General features: G+C 40.9%; 1 protein-coding gene across 1 annotated transcript; it reads left to right on the top strand.

Annotated features, from left to right (window-relative positions):
• The first annotated feature begins 7385 nt into the window (after window positions 1–7385).
• SELENOP (selenoprotein P) lies at window positions 7386–20538 on the top strand. The gene is made up of 5 exons (XM_067545587.1): window positions 7386–7516; window positions 9020–9235; window positions 12214–12426; window positions 13713–13830; window positions 18648–20538. The coding sequence occupies exons 2-5, from the start codon at window positions 9033–9035 to the stop codon at window positions 19002–19004; spliced, it is 891 nt and encodes a 296-aa protein (XP_067401688.1). The 5' UTR covers window positions 7386–7516; window positions 9020–9032; the 3' UTR covers window positions 19005–20538.
• The last annotated feature ends 118 nt before the right edge of the window (window positions 20539–20656 follow it).

Raw genomic sequence — 20656 nt, 5'->3', positions numbered from 1 at the left:
ATGACATCCCCTCTCGTTGGTTCAGTAACTATTTGGTGAAGGAATCCATCAACTATCACATCCAGGAAAATCTGGGCCCTATTTTTACTACTAGCACTTGTCCTCCAGTCTATGTCTGGGAAGTTAAAGTCTCCCATAATCATAGTTTCCACTAGTATTTACTTCATTAAAAGCCTTAAAGAGGTTTCCATCCATGTCCAAATCAGATCCCAGTGGTCTGTAGGACACCCCAAGCACTATCCCAGGGGAAACGCTAGTAGTTTTCTTCCCCAATGTGATTTTCGCCCAGACAGACTCTGTCTTATCAATTCCATCACTTCTAATTTCTTTACAGTCTACCTCCTCATTGATAAACAATGCTACTCCATCACCTTTGCCTTTATATCTGTCTTCCTAAACAGCTCATACCTTTCGATACTTGTACACCAGTTGTGATTACTATTCCACCACATTTCTGTTATTCCTATAATATCTGGTTTCACTTCCTCTACCCAGTAGCTCTAGTTCCTCCATTTTGTTACCCAGGCTCCTCACATTGGTATACAAACATCTTCATTTTTGCTGTTTGGCTTCGCTCACGTTTCTTACCTGATTTGGCACAGTCATTCTACTGCCAATATTGCCTATTAGACTGGTATCTACACTACCCTTCCTCTTAATGTCCATTTTGCTCCCCACTGCTGTGTCCTTTCTTACTTCATTTTCATCCCGCTCAATGCTAAAATCAGGCATGGAGATTACCTGGGCATCTCCCAAGCATGTCCCCCAGCTCCCTAGTTTAATCAGTTGTGCCAGCCTCCATCCCAGAAGTGCATTTCCCTCCCTACTCAGGTGAAGTCCATCCCAAGAGAACAGTCCTCTGTCCACTGCTCTGTCCTCCCAGTCACCATACATCCCAAATCCCTCCTTATGGCAGCACTGCCTGAGCCATCTGTTAATCATCAGAATCTTGTCACGCCTTTGTTGTCCTCCTCTAGGGACAGGCACAATCCCAATGAAGATCACCTGAGCCTCGATTTCCTTAAGAGTCTTCCCCAGCCTGGCATAGTCTCCTTTGATATGTTCCAGCGAGAAGCTAGCTGTATCATTTGTACCCACCTGAAGGACAATCAGTGGATTCTTTCCCACTCCTGTTAGGATCCTCTTCAGCCTCAGGTCCACATACCGTATCTTAGCACCCGGCAGACAGCACACTCTTCTGTTCTCCGGATCAGCTCTGGTTACAGGTCTGTCTGTTCTTCTCAGCAGGGAGTCCCCACTCACGTAGACCTGCCTTTTCCTGGTAAAAGTGCGATTCTCTGGCCTATCCCCTTGTCTTTCTAATTGCAAGTCATCGTGTCTACTATTCTCCTTTGCAATCCTCTGCAACTGTTTCTGTATCCTCCTGGGGCTCTTATTTGGTGGTATCTCCATTGGCTCATCCACTCTTTGTATAGGACTAGCTGCTCTGCTCTTCTCTTCTTCCTTGCCCTCCCACCTTCAGTAACCACCTGCTGTGCCCCTTCCTCATTTTCCAACTCCACAAACTTGTTTCTGAGCTCTATTTCTCCTTCACTAGCCTGTCTTTTCCTCTCCTGGGTTCTCGCAGTCACATGCTTCCACTGGCCATTTTCTTCACCCAGCAGTCTCCCCTCAGAGTTCGTTGGTTCTGCATCCATCTGCAGGTCTGGGTTTTTCCCTTCAGCCTCCTCATTCCTTTGCTCCATCATCTGTTCGAACCCCCTTCTAAACTCAACCAGAGTTTCCACCTGCATCTCCAACCCTCGAATTGTCTCTTCCATCAGCTCTATGAGGCGGCACTTCTTACAAACAAAGTTCTTTTGAGGTACCCCCTCTAGGATCATATACATCCCACAGCTTCTACATCCAGTTATCTTCATTGTCTTTTCTACTGCTTGAGTGACTACCCTTACTGCCTCTGTATCTGTCATAGCCTTTCCCCCTACTTCCTGTCAGTGAGAGAGACAAAAACAAAAACCCCCACCACAAGAATCCCCGATGAGCATCCCAAGAACACCGAAAACCCCTTGCAAACTCCCCTGTTTTCAGCTCTGTTGTCTGGCTCTTGTGTCACTGCAGCTGTGCCACTGCCTGATTGAGTGGCTGTCTTTATAGGACCCCTAATTAGGGAAGCCCCGCCCCCTACCTAGGGTCAACTGATCTCAGTAAACCACCCAGGACCAGCTCCTGCAAACTGAAGGGGGAGGGGTGAAAAAACCCCAAAACAAAACAAAACAAAACAAAAAACACACACAACTCCACAAAACTCACCCTGCCCCTAAGGCCCACTCAAACTCCCCTGTTTTCAGCTCTGTATTCATCCAAGAGGTGAGTTTCAAAAGTTTGCTCCTACCTGATGTTATCAAAAGGTTGATCTTCAGATGCAATGACTTAAAAAAACCACCTTAGTCTGATTTCTTCTGCCTGTCTGCCTTGCTGGTGAGATAAGCAAAACTGAATGATAAACTAAAAAAAGGCACTGATTTCCAAGAGGTATTGAGGATGTAAGAAAATTAGCTTTGCTGTGTGATTCTCCCTAATGATGATTCCCAAGCCCATATTTATTTAGTTCCACATACATTCTGCTATTTACTTAGTAAGCAATTAGATGATGTCTTTACGGCACTTTGAATGTAAAGTGCTATATAAATGGTTAGTATTATTGGCTTTGTAGGATCACAGGAATTGCCAGACTAGATCAAACCCAAGGTCCATCTAGTACAGTATCCCATCTCCATCAATGGCCTGCACCAAATGCCTCAGAGGAAGATGTAAGAATCCACAGTAGGAAGTAATTGTGTAGTAATCTGTCTTCTAAATTAGCTATCATCTCAATCTCTCATATTTAGAGATTGGTTTAAATCCTGAAGCATAAGATTTAATATCTCTTCCACAAAATTTGTTGTAATTAATTATGGTAACTCTGAATACTATTGATATCCATATAAATAGCCACTCCCTTTTTGAATGTTGTTAAGTTCTTGGCCTCCATGATTTACTGTGGCAATAAATTCAACAGTTTAATCACATGTTGTGTGAAAAATTATTTCTTTTTATCGGTTTCAAATTTCATACCTTGTAATTTTATTGAAATGTCCTTTTGCTCTTGTGTTATCAGACAGGGAGAAAATAAGTTCCCAATCTACGTTCACTATATCATTAATTATTTTATATACTTTTATCATGTTCCCTCTTATCTCTCTCTTTTCTAAAGTAAACAATCCCAATCTTTTCAATCTCTCTTCAGAGGAGAGTTTTTCTAGTCCTTGGACCATTCTCATTACAACTCTCTGAATCCTCTCTAGTTCAGCAATATCCTTTTTGAGGTGGGATGACAGATATTGCACAAAGGATTACAGTTTAGGTTACACCACTGATTTATATGAAGGCATGATAACAGACTCGGATTGTTCACCATGCTGTTCTTTATGCAGCTTGACATCTTGTTTGGTTTTTTTTGACTGAAACTGATCTTCATTGAGCTGTCCACAATGAGGCCTAGGTCCCTTTCTTGAGTTGATACAGTTCATTTAGAACCCTGTAAGGTGTACAAGTAGTTTAACTTTTCCCCTCCAATATGTCATTAGAAAACAATAAAAAGGAAAAAGTCAGAAGCCTACACTCATTGCTTACATCAGCATTAAGCTAATTAATGCTCAACATCTCTCTTCCTAACTAGCAAGTCATTACCCTCCTAGGGAAAGGGCAGTTTTAGAACTGTCACATGGCTGAAGGTTTGACTGAAGCATCTCATAAAACTGTTTACCTTTACGTCCAATAAGTGGGGTGCCATGACCTCTACCAAAGGTTTCACCCCTCCTGCTCCAAAAATAGAGAGTAGAAATAGGGCAATAATTAGAAAAATGATTGCCCGAACATAAAAGCTTTTCCAGATTAGGGTTGACAGCTGCCTCCTTCTATGAAACAAGAACATGGCCTGCAGTTAATAAGTATTTATTCTAGAAGCCAAAATTAGTGTTTAAGGGTAGTACGTTTTAGGAAGCTAAGGTAGAGGACATGGAGACTGAGACACTTTTGCACACTTGAGAGTGATGAATGAGAGGAACGCAGTGGTCTGGCCATCCTTCTGTAATTAGTTCAGTCATGTGCTGTTCATAGAATAGGAGTGTTAAGAGAGCAAATATTGAGACTTTCTGGGTATTCTAGATGTATCTTTATTTTATAAAAGGTTGTGTAAATTAGTTTCATTGTAGAGGTTATTTATCCAAACATTTTCTTACTTAATAAGGGTTTAGATTCAGATTGAATCTTGGACAAAGCTTGGAGTTGATACTTACACAAATTTGTTTGTCCAGCATTTCCAACAGCTATTTTTCTAGTACTTCCCACTCAGTTGCTTTGGGAGCCGTGTGTTTTCTTCTCGACTAAGGGTATGTCTGCACTACAAGTGCTACAGCAGCACAGCTGCAGCACTGCAGTGACCCTGCTGTAGGGTAGACACTTGCTACAGCAAGGGTTGGCAACATTTTGGATATAGCGTGCCACGTCTTCCTCCCTTCCCCCCGCCCCCTCCCACGTGCCATGGGCCTAACGCCCTGGCCAGGAGCCACTCCCGCTTCCAAGCAATGCTGCGTGGCGGCCGCTTCCCCACCCTCCAGCCCCACCCCTCTCCGAGTGCTGGGCCCATGTGATGTCATGTTGGAGAGGGGCGGGGCCAGAAGGGGGTAGAGGCCACCGCGCGGCGCTGCTTTGGGCCAGGAGCAGTGCGACTCCAGCCAGGGCACCACTGGGCACACATGAGAGAGGGGTGGGACCAGTAGGGGGCAGTGGTGAGTGCCACTCAAAATCATTCCACGTGCCACCTTCAGCATGCATGCCATAGGTTGCCGACCCCTGTGCTACAGCAACGGAAAGGGTTTTTCCATCACTGTAGTAAATTCACCCCTTCAAGAGGTGGCAGCTAGTCTGAAGATGTCTATACTGAGACGTAGGTCAGCTTAACAACATCTCTCAGGAGTGTAAATAATGATCCCAGTAGTTTAGATAGAAAGCGTGAACACTTCAAAGCACAAAATCTGTGACTGTAACTGTAAACATTGCCAAAGTGTACATTTTAACATTTGGTCACAAATACATCAAAGTTTGCCATCAGATACATCAGGTACAATAACCGCAGTTGTTTCCTAGGACAGGGAGAATCTACACTCATTGCTATATTTACTTTCCACAATTTACACTAAATATCTTCTTTATGAGTATTATATCCAAATATTTGGATGCTAATACTTAAACTATCATTACATTTATTAACCTTAATTTGGGATATTGCAGATTATATACTATATGTATTTTATGACTTTTAAAACCAAACTTTGTACTTTTGGATAATTTAAGCATTATACCCAGATGCATAGAAATTCTTTCTTTAAACTCTGTATTAGATACTTTTAACATAAGCTTGAATAAAAAAAAATCTCTCAAATACCACTGCATTGTAACTGTTCACAAATGATGACTTTTTTAAAGACAGCCACTATACCTTTCTGTTCTAAGCCTGTCTTTGTGTTCACATAGTTCCAGAGGGGTAGCCGTGTTAGTCTGTATACAGCAAAAACAACAAGAGATCTGTGGCACTTTAATATTAATTTTAAATTTGTTAGTCTTTAAAGTGCCACAGATCTCTTGTTGTTTTTGTATTCACAGTTGAATGGTAAATTTGCAGTTCTAAGACTAACTCATCTAGATGCTGCTTTCACCACTATACCAGCGTTGCTGGTCCCTAGATCCTCAGTGGCAATGTATGCAGGCTTCATATATTGAACAACTCCAAAGTAATACCCTCACCCTTTTTTCTGGATAGATAAGGCTGTGACGGGTATGGAAAGTTGACCTTCATGCTTCTGCTCTCTCAGTCTGTGTTGTAATAACTGACAACCAACCAGGCAAGTTTCCTGGAAATACAGAAGCTACATGTTACTAAATAAATACAAATTCCACAGAGTGTATTTGCTCATTTGCTGTTGTTATTATCCATGTTTATTACTGTAGTGCCTAGAGGCCTAACCGAGAAAGGCCAAACACAGCGAGAGACAGTCCGAGCCCCGAAGAGCTTACAGTCTACATAGACAAGGTGGGAGAATAGTAGGGGAAAGGTACAGAACATACAAGGAGGGTGATGATGTCAAATGGCATGTCACTCTGGGTATGTCTTCACTCACAGTGGCAAATTCGGCGCCGCAGGATCAATTCTTCGGGATCAATTGAGTGGAAGTGGAGACCTGCTCAATCGATCTGGAAGTTGACTCAATAAATCCACCAACGCAAACGGGAATGTAGGAAGTCGACGGGTACGTAGCTTGCGTATCTCCCATCGACTGCTGCCGAATTTCGCCGCGAGTGAGGACCAGGCCTCTGTGATTTGCTGCTCCCTGCAGTTCTTTCCCAAAGACCACATGGCTGCAAGGAGGACTGGTGGGGGGGAGTTTCCTCCCCTGCACATCTCTGGCGGTAATTTGACCCCCTCCCAGTGGAGCAGTACTAGTCTGAACTGTTTTCTGCAGCTGCTGTGCTCATTTATCCAACAGATAGGCAAGCCGTACACATAATTAACACTACTATTGAACTTCTATAGTGCCTTTCATCCAAGAACCCCAAAGGACTTTACAAACACTAATTAAACCGCACAGCGCCCCTACCAGGTAGGAAGATTTGATGAAGTATTCAGCTTAGTGAATAAACTGTCTCTAGGAATAACAAACAAGTGATATCATCACAGGTACGTGGGGCCAGCTTCCTGCAGAATGCTGCAGTGCATCTCCTCACCAACACAAACTACTGTGAGCATATCAGACCCGTCCTCCCCTCTCTACCCTGGCTTCCCAGAGAACATCTAGTCAAGTTCAAGGTCTCAGGCCTTACCTTCAAGGTGCTCAGTGGGCTGGGCCCAAGATAGCTAAAAGAGCCTAAAACACCCATTTCTACTAGCTGAGGATCTGGCCTTCCCCTTCAACAGGAGTCAATATAAAAGCAACACAGAGTGTTGTCTACAAACACACTTTAAAAAGCAAACTAATGTAATCAACAACTGTTGCTCACAAGGAAGGTTAACTTCGGACATATATTTGGGTGGGGTACACCATAGAGCAAACTTGTGGACTCAGCAGTATACATATTTTCCTCTGTAGTCTGGAAGCTGTTAGGAAAAGAATGTGACTTTCAGGTCCATCCCCCTCTGACTGTACCATTGCCTGCAAGTCACTGGGGTGGCTGGAAAACTGCATAACCTGATATTCATGTTCATATAAAAAATACCTCACTGTTGAATGATAAATGGTTGCTACTTTCAGTGAGTTCATCAAGAAGCATTTTGGCTGCTTTAGCTAAAAGGCTTTGCTTTGCTTGCAAGGTCGTTCCCAATGGGTTCCCTGAACTTTGAACCACATCTGAGAAGTGAGATAAACAAGGGAAGTATAAATAGCAGAGAACAGCAGCTGCTGAGGCTGTTTACTTTTGCAAAGCAGAGATAAGCTGAGCAGCCAAAGAAAGGGGTGAGCGGGTAAGCGTGTTGTTTTGCTATAAGAAACCTTCATGATTTCTGGTTTTGCAAAATGTCTGTTTCTTTGGTAGTAGAGGCTGATCGGGGAGTTAGAAAGATCCATTTGAAACCAACTCAAATGACTTTAAAAAAAAAAAAAAAAAAAAACAGAAGAAAGTGTAAATTAGAACAAAACTTATTTCCAGTCTGTGGGAAGCTGTTGGCTGTTCTATGCCAACACTGCAGAATGGAAAATTCATGGAGCAATCATGACATGTCTTGAAGTTTTGTACATGTCTGCAAGAGAGTCACATGAAAGGGATGCAGTTCTCCAAGTGTGTGCAGAGACCTAGAGTGAAATTCAGGCTCCAGTGAAGTCAATGGTGCCGTAATTTCACCTCTAAAGTATTTTACCAGATTGCTTCTGCAGAATTGGAAGAAAGAAAAGTTAAGGAATATAGAGTTTGCCAATAAGGCTGGTTTACAGCAGTCTTGTCTGTCTGTGTGAGATCAGTAATACAAAACTTTCCTTGTATTGGAATGATCTGAGGTTGATGAAAACATATATTATTTATGTGTTTCACGTAAACTGTATGTTATATCATAGAGCACAACTGTGGTCTGATCAGATTCTGTTGCGAATGGGGCAGGAGGATAGCCGATATAATCCTGCAGCATGGGAGGGGAAAAGAGTAGTTTTTCAGTTTCTTTCCTGGATAATGAGAGGTTTCTAAAGACAATAAGCCAAAACGTTTTATTTTAATGTATCATTGGGAGAAAAAAATAATTTACAATATTTCTTACGTTTTATGATGATCACAAATATAAAATGCCCTGGGTGCACATAGGAGGTGCTGTGAGATTTAAGGAATCCTGAAATTTTGGATTTTTTATTTCCTTTTCTTTGTTGCTCAGTTGTCTCTAGAGTCTGCATTCTTTAGCACTTTATCTGGCTAAAGTCCAAATGTGAAAAAGAGCCTTCTAAAAATCCTGGACTCTTTTATTCCAGTTTGTATAGTATTTGCTATGGGCCAACATACACCCCAGGGCAACTACTTTGAAGTCAATGGAATTGCACCCCGGATTGATTTGGACCAATGGTCCAGATCTCCACCTGGTGTAAATTGGCATAGCACCATTAGTGTCAATGCACAGAAATGTCAGAAGCAGCAGAATTGGCATCAGTTCTGCAGTTATTAAAATTGCAGTTTGATAAGAAAAAGAAATAGTCAGGAGTGGGAAACGACTCAGTTTGTCTAGTTAATATTAAAGGGTCTCCCAGCTGGTTAGAATTCTTAGATCGTCCTGTTTTCAATTAAGAGAATATCAGATTTATCCATTGTGTTAGTGCTTTCCATGGAATCAAAGGAATATTGCCAATAAACATAGTGGGCCAAATTCTGTGCTTACTTCCTGTGCGAGCCCCATGGAGTCAAGGACCTGCTGTGTTTTGTTATGCGAAATGCAGTGACTGGAACTGCTGTGTGCACATATCTCATTTCTTTTTTCTTCTTTCATCTGCAGCTAAAGCCCAGCCATGTGGGGAGGGCTGGGTCTGGCCCTGGTTCTCTGTCTCCTTCCAGGGGGAGGGACAGAGAGCCAGGGTTCAAGTGCCCATTGTAAAGAACCCCCAGAATGGCAAATCGGGGAACACAGTCCGATGCTGAATTCTAGGGGCTCAGTGACCGTGGTAGCGCTCCTCCAGGCTAGCTGATACTTGTGCCTGCTGCAGGCTTCCAGGTAAGGACATTTCACTCTTCCAAGTATATCTGAAAGTGGGACGGAGCAGTTTTTAAAACTGAGCTATTTAATCACAACACAGATGCGAAGCTTTTACATTATAGATAGATATGGTCACACTCCTATCGCTTCTTCACCTGCTTGTGTACTAAACAGGATCTGTGACAGGTGAAGCTCCATTGACCGAATTAGGTTCCTAGATGGACAAATCTGTGCTAGTGACTCAGATTCTTTAATCTCTGCCTCAGTATTGATTGGTAGATGAAACAACCATTTAAAAGTTTTGCCATCTTCCAGTTACCCCACATAAATATATATAACCAAATCTTCATTAATAAAATCAAAACCAAAATAGACCTTTAAGATCTTAGGCCAAACACCTGCAAATGAATCCTAGCAAACCCAGCAGAAACGGTTCCTCTGGAGCTATACTCTTACTAAGATCTAATTTAGGGCCTGATCCCACAGAGTCTCCCACGCATTATGCTCATTACTCAGAGTAATCCCTAGATCCGTAATGGTAACAAAACTGTCTAATACAAAAGAAAATGTCAATACATTCGGAAGCTGTCAGCCAGACTGTCTAATCTTTAATGGCTTGATCCTGTTCTTACTTCAAAACCAGACCCGAAGAGAAGAGAAAAATGTATCTGAAATCAGAATGTAACTTAAGTTGAGTCTCCTGGGGTAGGATTTCAAAGGCACTTACTCCCTCAGGCTGCTTTGCAAATCCTGGCCCTAACATTCAAGTGTCTCCATTTCATTTGCAATGCATGGCCAGATTCATCCATTCACGGGAATACCGTCCATTAGCCTGTTAAGATGATCATCAGTGGGCTTGATTCTCCACTGCCTTGCGCCTTGTGTAGCCATCATTTACACTTATACTCAGGCACCTCATTGCTAGAAATAAGGTTCAAATGCAAGCAGTGCTGAATTTCACTGTAAACAGCTGGTTGAAACACAAAATGTTTTCTTTAGTTGATAAAAGAGAAAATGCAGCCTGAGATTCACTAGTCCTTTCAAAGTGCCACTGTCTCTGAGTCCTTGGTTATTAATTTGGCAGATATATCGAAGCTGAGTAAAGTCATATTTCTCACATATGTAAAAGACTATCTGAAATAGATATTTATATGTTTTCATTCTCTTTTTGCCATCAACAACAGTAAAGCTGTACCTAAAAGCACACATAGAATGGATACTTTTTATTCAAGATTAATCATCTTAATTCAAGTTCTAAATGGAAAAAAGACATGAAAGCTGGTATTTTTAATGTATTTTTTCCCATCTGAGTAAGGGTCCACTTGTAGGAAATAGGCCAAGGATTCCAAAGACCATCTTTTTCTATGTTCATACCAGTGGCGTACTGTGGATCTGCAGCGCTTGGGGACCAAGCCTGCATTTGTGCCCCCACAAGCTGCACGCGCCCCTCCATCCCCCACACAGGGCAGAATGGGTCCCTGGCTCCCACCAGGTGGCACCACCCCCCAGCTGTCCTGGGGGGGGGGGGGTCTGTACCTGGGAGGGAGGGGAGGGGACACACTGCTTTCCTCCTCCTGCACAGGGGACTTTTGTGTGCTCATTGTGGCGGCAGAGCCCAGCTCTGGCCAGACCTCTCCAGCCTGGTGCCGGCTCAGGCAGGTGGCCTCACCCCCCCGGATCCTCCCCCGCAGGCCGGTGCCCAAGGCCGTGGCCCCCCCCCCCCCCCGCCAGTATGCCACTGGTTCATACTGTACCTAGCAGCATGGGGACGGGTGGACATTACCAGAATACAAAAAATCAGTAATAATAACAGCAACGGTTAGACAATTCTTTTGAATGGAATCCTGTTTCATAACTTGGTTTCATATTGCAGCTATGAAATCACTTTGAGATGAAAACTGACAGAACTGGTTTCACAATGTGACTTTTAAACTCTTTCTAAAAGCTGCATAGTTCTAATATTACTATAGTCTTTATATATTTTTCAGGATTTGGATTTGAAAACGTAGGGATGGGATTCTAGCCCAATTTAAGTCAATGGGACTTTTGCCGTTAACTTCAGTGAAATAGACTTTGATCCTAGAAAATCAAATTTTACAATTGGACCAGAGGATTTCAGCTGTTAGAGTAATAAAGAACTTTAGTTTTACTGTAGTTAATAATACATTAATTCAGTTTACAGAGAAAATGCATTTAAAGAACACTGTTCATCCATTTCAATAGGGTATGAAAGTATGGACCACACCATCACCAGATATCAAAGACGGAACTCTTACATTGTCAATTTTAGGGAAGAGAATTTGCTCCCCTGTAATTCTTGAAAAAGATCATTAGTAACACAACCTCATACTGCATAAGTTCTATTTCCCCCTGCTTTTGAGCCAATGGCTACCATATCTGGTTTTTGGCTATCAAAGTGGCTTTTAGTAGCTCTTATATTGACCAGAAGAATAGGAGTTAGCAGCCCTTCTCTGTAGGTACCCCTTCTTGATCGTCTATAGTGAGGCACTGTTTTTTGCTGTGTTTAGACTGTACATGCACTCAAATGTCACACCAGTATTTGATCCATAAACAATTATCATTCAAATAATACACGATCAGATGAAATAACTAAATCTACATCAGTAATAGAAACAAAGGAATTGAAATGGAAAGATCAATGAAATAAATGCATCGGCTTTACCTATGTATGTAAAATACACTAAAGGATAGAGTACTATCATTTAACTACACTGTGTACTATTATAGGAGCTAATCCTAGGCCTAATTCAAAGGACATGGATGACAAGGGCAAAACTCCCCCGGATCTCAATCAGTATCACTAAAATCAGTGACTCCGATGGAAGGAGGATTGCAATTATTAGCTCTCAGATAAATCAAGGCAAATTATTGACCCCTAGAAACAAATGTCCATTTAAAAACATACTTTTTATTTCTCAAGAAAAAAGACAATTCTTGCCTGATTAATGGGCTTTTTCTGTTAAAATCTCCATCAGATTGGAAGACCTGAGAGTGAAGCTGGAGAATGAAGGATTGGTCAATATCTCATACCTGGTGGTTAATCATCAAGGAACCAATTCCAAACTGAAAATTCACACCCTAAGGGAGAAGGTATCAGAGAACATTAATGTATACCAGCAGGATGAGAAGCAACCTGATGTCTGGACTATCTTAAATGGAAGCAAAGATGATTTTCTTATCTATGACAGGTGTGTATATAAAGGAGAATTTAGGAAATGGTTTATATTAATTTACAGTGTTATATTTTGTAACCCAACAGAATGAGTATTTTCTCATTTGCTTGCAAAAAGCCCTTTATCTCATAACAAGTGCATCATATTCTGCTTTTCTAAATGTCATTAAGCAAAGTAAAGCCTTTCACCTTTTACAATTAGAGAATAACTAATATGGACCAAGTTCTGCTGTTATTTTAATCGGTGTACATCTGGAATAGCTTCATTCTTTTCAGTGCAGTTACTCTGGATTTACATCAGTGTAACTGAGAGCAGAATTTGGTTCTAGGATTCCAATCACACTCGCTCATTTTTTCATATTCATACAACACCATGACATCCGATTCTGAGTCTGATTTACACAGAAAACTTATTTAACGTATTTAATCTGAACCTAAAAGGCTGTTTGTTTGAGGAGAGGTAAATCCACTTTGACATTTTTGGGTTTATTGAGTAGAAAGATTTTTTTTTTTTTTTTTTTACTTATAATAGGGTTTTTTTTTTTAAAAGAAAAAACTATGTAAACAAGTTAACAGTATCATAGGCTTATGTCTTTATCTACAGCCAAACCCTGGTGAATAGAGCAAAGTCTAAATAAACATGTTTTCCTCATGTGAAAACATCCTAAGTTTGTGGAACTGAACCTCAGCCTCAACTGATCACACTATCTGTGCAGCAGGTCTATGCCTTTTCATGCAGCCTGGAGACAAGAAGCAGGTGTAACTCACTGCTCCTGTCTACATATGGAGCGTGCACCCAGCACAGTGCATGGATGCACTGACTACACCCCTAGCATGTCCACAATCTCTCTCTCTGGGAAGCTGTGAGGACTAACTGCAATGATCTTTTTCCTAGAGATGAGCATGTGTGTCCATGGTGTTTCGGCTGCTGTTGTCCTCCCCACCCCCATGCATCAATCTGCAGATTGACGTGTTGATTGATTGCATTGTTGTTAAGAGCTTTCCAAGGACTTGCCACACAGTCCTTATTCAAGCAGAGCTGGGTATAAGGAAGAATTATTTTTTTAAACAGAATTACGTTTACTTCTGTAGTATGTTGCAACTACATTATAGGTATTTAGATTGTAAACTTTTGGGGACAGGGAGCATCTTTCTGTTCTCTATTTGTACAGCACCTAGCACAGTGTGGTCCTGGTCGATGACTAGTGCTGCTAGGCAGTACGGTAATACAAATAATAAACAATAATAGTAATAGATGTTTTCTGCTTTTTTGTATAACTGTAAATTGCCTTCTCTTGTTAGGTGTGGCCGTCTCGTGTATCATCTTGGTCTGCCTTATAGCTTCCTGACTTTCCCATACGTGGAAGAATCTATTAAGATTGCATACTGTGAATACAAGTGTGGAAATTGCTCTGATATGGTATTTTCCTTATTTTATTATATATATTGGGAAGGGAAAGTGAGATTGACAGAAGTTTAAAGGAGCTATTTCTACCCGATTAATCCCAAATGACATTCCTTCTAACACCCAGCTTTTTTCCTGTTTAACATATTGACATTCCCTGTTGTGACCCATTTAATTAACCACTCCCTCAGACTTGCTTGTTAATATTTTAAATTTTCTCCTTGCCTGGTTCATCCCTATTTACAAATAATGCACTGGGATTTTGTGGACATCATATTTCTATAAAATCATAAAAAGGATAACATTGTTATGTCCTTTCTAATACCAAGAGAAGATATTTCCCCCCAATTCTCAGTGATCCATGCTTTTGTCATGCAGCAGAACCCTGCTTCAAAATACAGGTGTTATAGTATACCTGCGTTTTGGCCTGTTGGTGGCAGCTCCTGGGAATGTACTGATCAAAGAAGGGGGTAGAAGGAACATGACTGGCTGCCTCCTGACAGAACTCCTAAGCAGCCCCATGACCTGCCTGTGCTTCAAAGCGTGCACTCTCAAGTATATCTTGAGCATGAACCACTCCTCTCTGGGGCAGCCACATAGGGCCAGATTTTTAAAGGTAGGTAGGTAGCTAAAAATAAAGATAGGTGCAGAGTGGGATTTTCAGAAGTGCTGACTTCCCTAATTTCCATTAGTTTCAATGGGAGTTAGGTGCCTAGGCATTTTGAAGATTCCACTATCTTTAGGCAATAAATGCCTTCAAGAATGTGGGCCACAGTGCTTATACAGCTGCCCAGAGTTTGTGGCTCCACTATAAGTGGTAGCTGGGCACTGATGAATGATGTCAAGATTGCAAACCAGCCATTTGACCGACTGTATATTTCATATGTGTTACATAAAATTAACACACGCCATGCAATAAAAGACCATTCTATAAATTATTGATACCGATTTATACCTTGATAATATACAGATAATATCGTAAATGTTTGTCTTCTCTTAAACCTTCAATAATCTCAAAGTTAAATGCTGATAAACTATTAAAGATTGCATTATCTTAAATAACTTTTTACAGTTTGCAGTTATATATCTGTACTGATAGTGAAAATGAATTTAGATGCCTTTGAAGAATATTGCAATAATCCTGTAATTCTAAATGCTGATATGACTGCATTGTGACTCAGTTAGAAATTTAGATTAGATATTAGGGAAAAACTTTCTAACTATAAGGGTAGTTAAGCTCCGGGAAAGTCTTCTCAGGGAGGTTACGGATGTCATGCTGTCTGGATTGGCTCATAATTGTGAGTGCCAACCTCAAAGCAGACTGTCAAAAGACAGAGCAAAAATCCCGAACTGATTGTGTTTTCTATAATTATCCAGTAACAAGAGTGAACTCCTAAAGCACTATAATAATCTTAGCACTGGTTTACACTACAAAATTATGTTGGTACAACTACATCACTCAGGGATGTCCAGATAGCCTAAAACAGGGGTGGCCAACCAGTCAGAGACAAAGAGCCAAAAAATAGCTATTGATAATGCTAAGAGCCAAATTTTCCTTACCCTCCCCCGACACTTCGCACTAAAGGGTCAATTTCGGGGGCAGCATTCCCCTCCACAGGTGCTTGTCAATTTCACTTTCCCCTCAGCCACTGTTTGTCAATTTCTGAGCAAAGAGCTGCAAAGACCAAAGAGCGCATGCAAAGCACGCAAGCCGCATTCAGAGGAGCAAAGAGCCGCATGCGGCTCACAAGCCGTGGCTTGGCCACCCCTGGCCTAAAAGATCCAGTTTCTCCTTGTCAGGAATTTTTATCCCCTATAGCCCCAGAATCCAAGCTGATAGGATGAGCACTTCTGCATGTAATCTCTTTATGGCTGGGTAGGGGAAGCAATTGACAAAGTCTTGTTCCACAGTAACCGTTTTGGAGTCTATAATCCTTCCTGATGGGCAGGAGATAACAGCTGGTGGGGTAAACTAATATTTCACACTTGGTAATTCTTCTCCCCAACTATGGAGAATTTACAGTCTTAAACATTTATATAGTTACAGAGCAAACATTTTAACATTACCTGATAACATGGAATACAGATATTGTAAGTAGGATTAATACACACAGCATCCTACAAGTCCCATAAAGTCTACACAAGTCCATAAAGTCTAAACAAGTTGTAACTCTAATATCTATTCTGATAATGCAAACACGCAGGTAAGCTATACTGGTTTCTAGCTACACATTTGTAAGTGTTCAGTGAGGCCTGGGGACCTTGGCATGAGCTGGCACCTGCTCTGCCAATGTCACAATAGAATCCCCATCTTTGGAGGTTTTTAAGAACACGTTGGACAAACCTCTGTAAGGGTTGGTGTAGGTTTACTTAGTCCTGCCTTAGGGCAGAGAGTTGGACTTGATCTCTCGAGATCTCTTCCAGCCATAGATTTTTATGATTCTATGATTAGTATCAGCAGAACTTAAATCTTGGTATCATAAATGGTACAGCTACGATTTCAGTGTCATTTTTTTCTATTATTTTAAAAAACGTTTGAAAGTACATTCCGTGCTTGTGAACGCAGCACTAAAAATCAAAAAGTTCTCTAATAACCCAGCAAGCAGAGGCAGTGGACAGTGACCCACAAACATGGCTTAACCGTGAGTTGTGGGAACCATCTCACATTGCATACCAGGAAATATTTGGCTTTCCTGCTGATGAATACTCAAAGTGATGATTAGTGCCAGTTATGAGGGTGATTTTTGTAGCAAGGAAGCCTGCTGTCTAGGAACCAAACTCATCCTACCAACTTGTTTCACATAATCCATTCATGTTTGCAGTGTTGTCATAGCCATGTTGGTCCTAGGATATTAGAGAGAGAAGAAAAACAATAAAAGAAAAAAATACCATATACCATGAAAAAAATACTTTTCACGAAGTGATCAGTCCATGCTGGACCTCTCAGTCTTTGTGTTCAAAGAAGATCTACACAACATCTTCAAAAGATGAGCCTGAGAGCTTAAATTCATAACTTTCCTAGACACCAAAAATCATGATCTTCGTAAAGGCACTGGATTTATGGTTTATTACAACAATCTGTAATCCACTAACCCCCCTTTTTTGTCCTAATATTGCAAAGGTGTTAACAGTTCACATTGAATGGTCCGATACAATACATGTTAAATACTTATGCTAAACAATCTGTTTCACTTTGTGTATAGCTGTGACACTCTGGTATGTCTACACTGCATAGTAAGCCCAGGGTTCAAACTCAAACTCAAACTCAAGCCTAACCCCCTTTCCTTCTACACACAATTCTTGCTAATCCAGGGCTCAGACCCAGGGTCTCAGGGGGGTGAATGGTCCAAGCCTGAATCAATTTGGGACCCAGGGTTCAAGTCTGCCAAAAGTATTCCACAACCTCCAGGCCAACTTTCTTTATCTTCTGGACAGTCAAATTTGGTGGCAGTCATTAACAAAGGGTTAGAGCAGCCACATTTTGGGAGGGTGCTAGGAAATCTGAGATATGGGTGGTTGGACTCACATGCAGTGTAGATGCTGGAGCCCCAGGTTGGGACCCAGGGCTCGACAATTCCTAACTTGGGGATACAAACGAGTGTAGATGTTCAACCCTATGTTAACAAATCTAGGGTCTTCTAACTCAAGTTCTACTAGCCCTGGACATACATTGCAGAGTAGACGTACTCCCAGAGTACCTTTCCGAGACCTGAAGAAGAGCTCTGTGTAGCTCAAAAGCTTGCCTCTTTCACCAACAGAAGTTGGTTCAATACCAGATATTACCTCACCCACCTTGTCTCTATAATAATCCACTGAAATGGTATTATTAGATGCTAATGACATTAAATCTATGACCCAGTGAAAGAGAGAGAGGTTTCATACTAGTCACCTGAGCCATTCAGTTTTCCCATCTTTATTTTTCTTAACTGCTGTATTACTGTTTCATGTGTCTATGAACATGGTAGCATGAAGCAGCTTGATAACAGAAGTTAATGTCTTTCTTAAACTTGATATCCTTCACAAATTTCTGAAATAATATTTTGCAGGTTAAAAAGAAAGAGGAGTTTCTCTTTATCTTAGCTGGAAATCTAAATACAAATTTAGCAATGTGGCCAAGTGTACATAGTTGCTCTGCTGGCATAGTTATTTAGGGCTAAATTGTGCCATAAAGACACAGCTTGAAGTAAGTGGTGGTGTATATGCATAATGCAACATGGAGATTCATGGAGACACTGTGCCTCAGAGAAATCCCTCAGGGGCACAATTCTTCCCTGGCAGGGGTGCTGGAACAATTTGTATAGTGGAGATGCTCAGAGCCATTGAACCAAACTGTAAACCCTGTGTATGATGGAAACCACTTCAAGCCAGAGGGTTCAGTAGCACCCCCAGTTCCAGCACCTATGCTCCCAGATTCCCTTTTGTGTTGTGGGGCAGCAATTTATGATACACATTAAGATGCTGAAATATTCCCCCAGCCAGCCAGTCTGCTTCTCCTTCTCCTTGCCAACTTACTCCTGGTGAGAGCATCTTTTTCACAGTCCCAGCACTCCTGTGAATAATGGGAGCTACAATGCAGGTTGCCCTAATGCAGTCACATTATTCCCCACGGTAACAAAATGTAGCCCTTAATTTGTTCATGTTACAGCCATGGTTTTCAAAAACATTTTTAAACAGGATACCTTGAACAAAATACCTAAGCAATGACAATATTTTATGTCTGATTTGATTACACCTGTATTTTGAGTTTCTGTAATAATGACGTAAGTTAATTGAGATTTTAAAACTAACCCCATTTACTTCAGTTAGGTGTTATACGAACTTTTATTTTCCAGATGCCAGTTGAAGATATATGCAAAAACGTATCTAAGACACCAGATGAAAAGCCAACTGAAGAAGCACCAAAGCCACACAACCACTCTTCCCATCACCACCATCAACATAGACATCATGGACACAGGCACCCTCACCAGGAAGGGGACCAGCTTTCAGAAGATCGGATTCAACAGGCTTCTGCTCAAGCTCCAAGACATCATTCCCCCCAGAGCCATCATCATCATAACAGGGCTATGGGTCGTAATAGGCAGGGTCAGACAGGTAGCCAACAAAATGTAGAAATAGCCCCACAAAGAAAAGTGGGGAAAGTTCCTACACAAGTTAAGAAGCCTTGAAAAAAAGAAACTGCCAGCTGAAACAATCAGTTAACCTGAAACTGGCAGAAAGTGTCACAATCAACTTCTGGTAGCTGATGTTGACACTGACGACAACTGTTTTTTGAAGAATCAGGAAATGCAGCCACCTGACACTGTCGTGGAGAACTCCCATCTTCCTGCAGGTGACATGGCCAGCTGCTAGCAGAGAACATCACTGAATCTTGACAGTGACGTCTGCCCGCAGCTGCTTGACATTCACCAGCAGCAAGTGAGCATGAAACAGCTGACACCTGACAGTGAGAAGGAAAGACAGGAAACTGAGCATGAAAAACAAACTAAACATTTTAAAATCAGGAAAGATCCCTTTAATTTGAATGCATTTAATTGTAATACAACTTGTAATAAAGAGCTTCAAACTTGTCAGAGCAATACAATGCATTTATTGCCCCAAAATTGGAAAAAAATCTATCTTAGACAGGAAATGGAAAAGCGTAGAGAAGTTAAAATACAACACTGTAAACAATGTGATGAGTGTCACAATACCATCAATAGAGGGTTGTTTTTCGTTTTAAAAAAAGTAACATTACGTAAACCATAGTTTGTTTTTTCAGTGCTAGTTGAAGGGTGTCTATAGTATTCGGTTAATTTGTCTTTCTTGTTTCTCTCCTAATATTCTGCTTGCATTAGTGAGGACAGAAGCGGAAACTATAACCTAGGGGCTTCTGTTTGATGTTTAGCAACCAAGAATAGAAGAAGGCCAGAAAAGACATTCTAATCATGTTTAATTACTTATTTCTGAAGAACAGGGAAATATTGAAAAGTTTATTTTTTCTCAACTAAAAAAGAAGCCGCAAAAGTGATCAAATCATATTGTTTTTTATACAAATGAAAAGCTTATTCAAGAGTAACTTGCCATAACAATGTTTTATTTCAACTGTAAGCTATATACCAAAAACTGCAATGTTCAAAAGTAATTGTTTTTGTACTCTTTGATATTCTTGTAGTTTAAGGACCAGATCCTGTATCAGGATTCGATTAGCAAAGACCCCTGCACCTGTACGGAGTCCTACTGAAAACAATGGGATTCTGCATGGACACAGGGGGCAGTGTTAGCAGATGCTGATATGGAATCAGGGCGTGAAACAAGGCTATGGATCAAATTCAGACCTGGTATAAGCAAGCACAACTCGCACTGAATTGCATCTGTTTGTGCCAGGGTTGAATTTAACCGTATATATAGATTTATTAATGTAATTTACTAATGAAACTTGTATAATCTCTCTAATGCTAATGTAATTAGCATTCTTTCAATTTGATTATTTTAACTGAACTGAAAACAATGTAGTGTTTAATTTGAAGGATCATGGAAGAAAGAAAAGAGAGTAGAGGTGAACGCTTTGCAAGCACATGCCATAGTTAATGATGGTTTAATAGGGAAAATGTGTCTCCTACAAAACCTGAATCCTTTTATGGTGAATGCTAATAAGCAAGAAAGCAGTACTGGCTATAAGAGACTATAGATGTATGGAATATTTGATAAGGAAGTTTTCAATAAAAAATAGATGACTTTGCAGAGTTGGCTTATATTTTGTTTTCACTTTCCAAGTACATAGCTTGTGATATTGCATTTATAATATATTTGTCAGTTGTATTAAGTCAAGAAAGCATTTCAGTAGCACATGTTCAAAGTT

The sequence above is a fragment of the Emydura macquarii genome, unplaced genomic scaffold, assembly GCF_026122565.2.
Source record: "Emydura macquarii macquarii isolate MOO-44397 ecotype Brisbane River unplaced genomic scaffold, CSIRO-AGI_Emac_v2 contig_1045, whole genome shotgun sequence".
NCBI classification, from domain to species: domain Eukaryota; kingdom Metazoa; phylum Chordata; order Testudines; family Chelidae; genus Emydura; species Emydura macquarii.
Note: the sequence above shows the minus strand (reverse complement) of the source record. Positions and strands in the feature narration are given on the sequence as shown.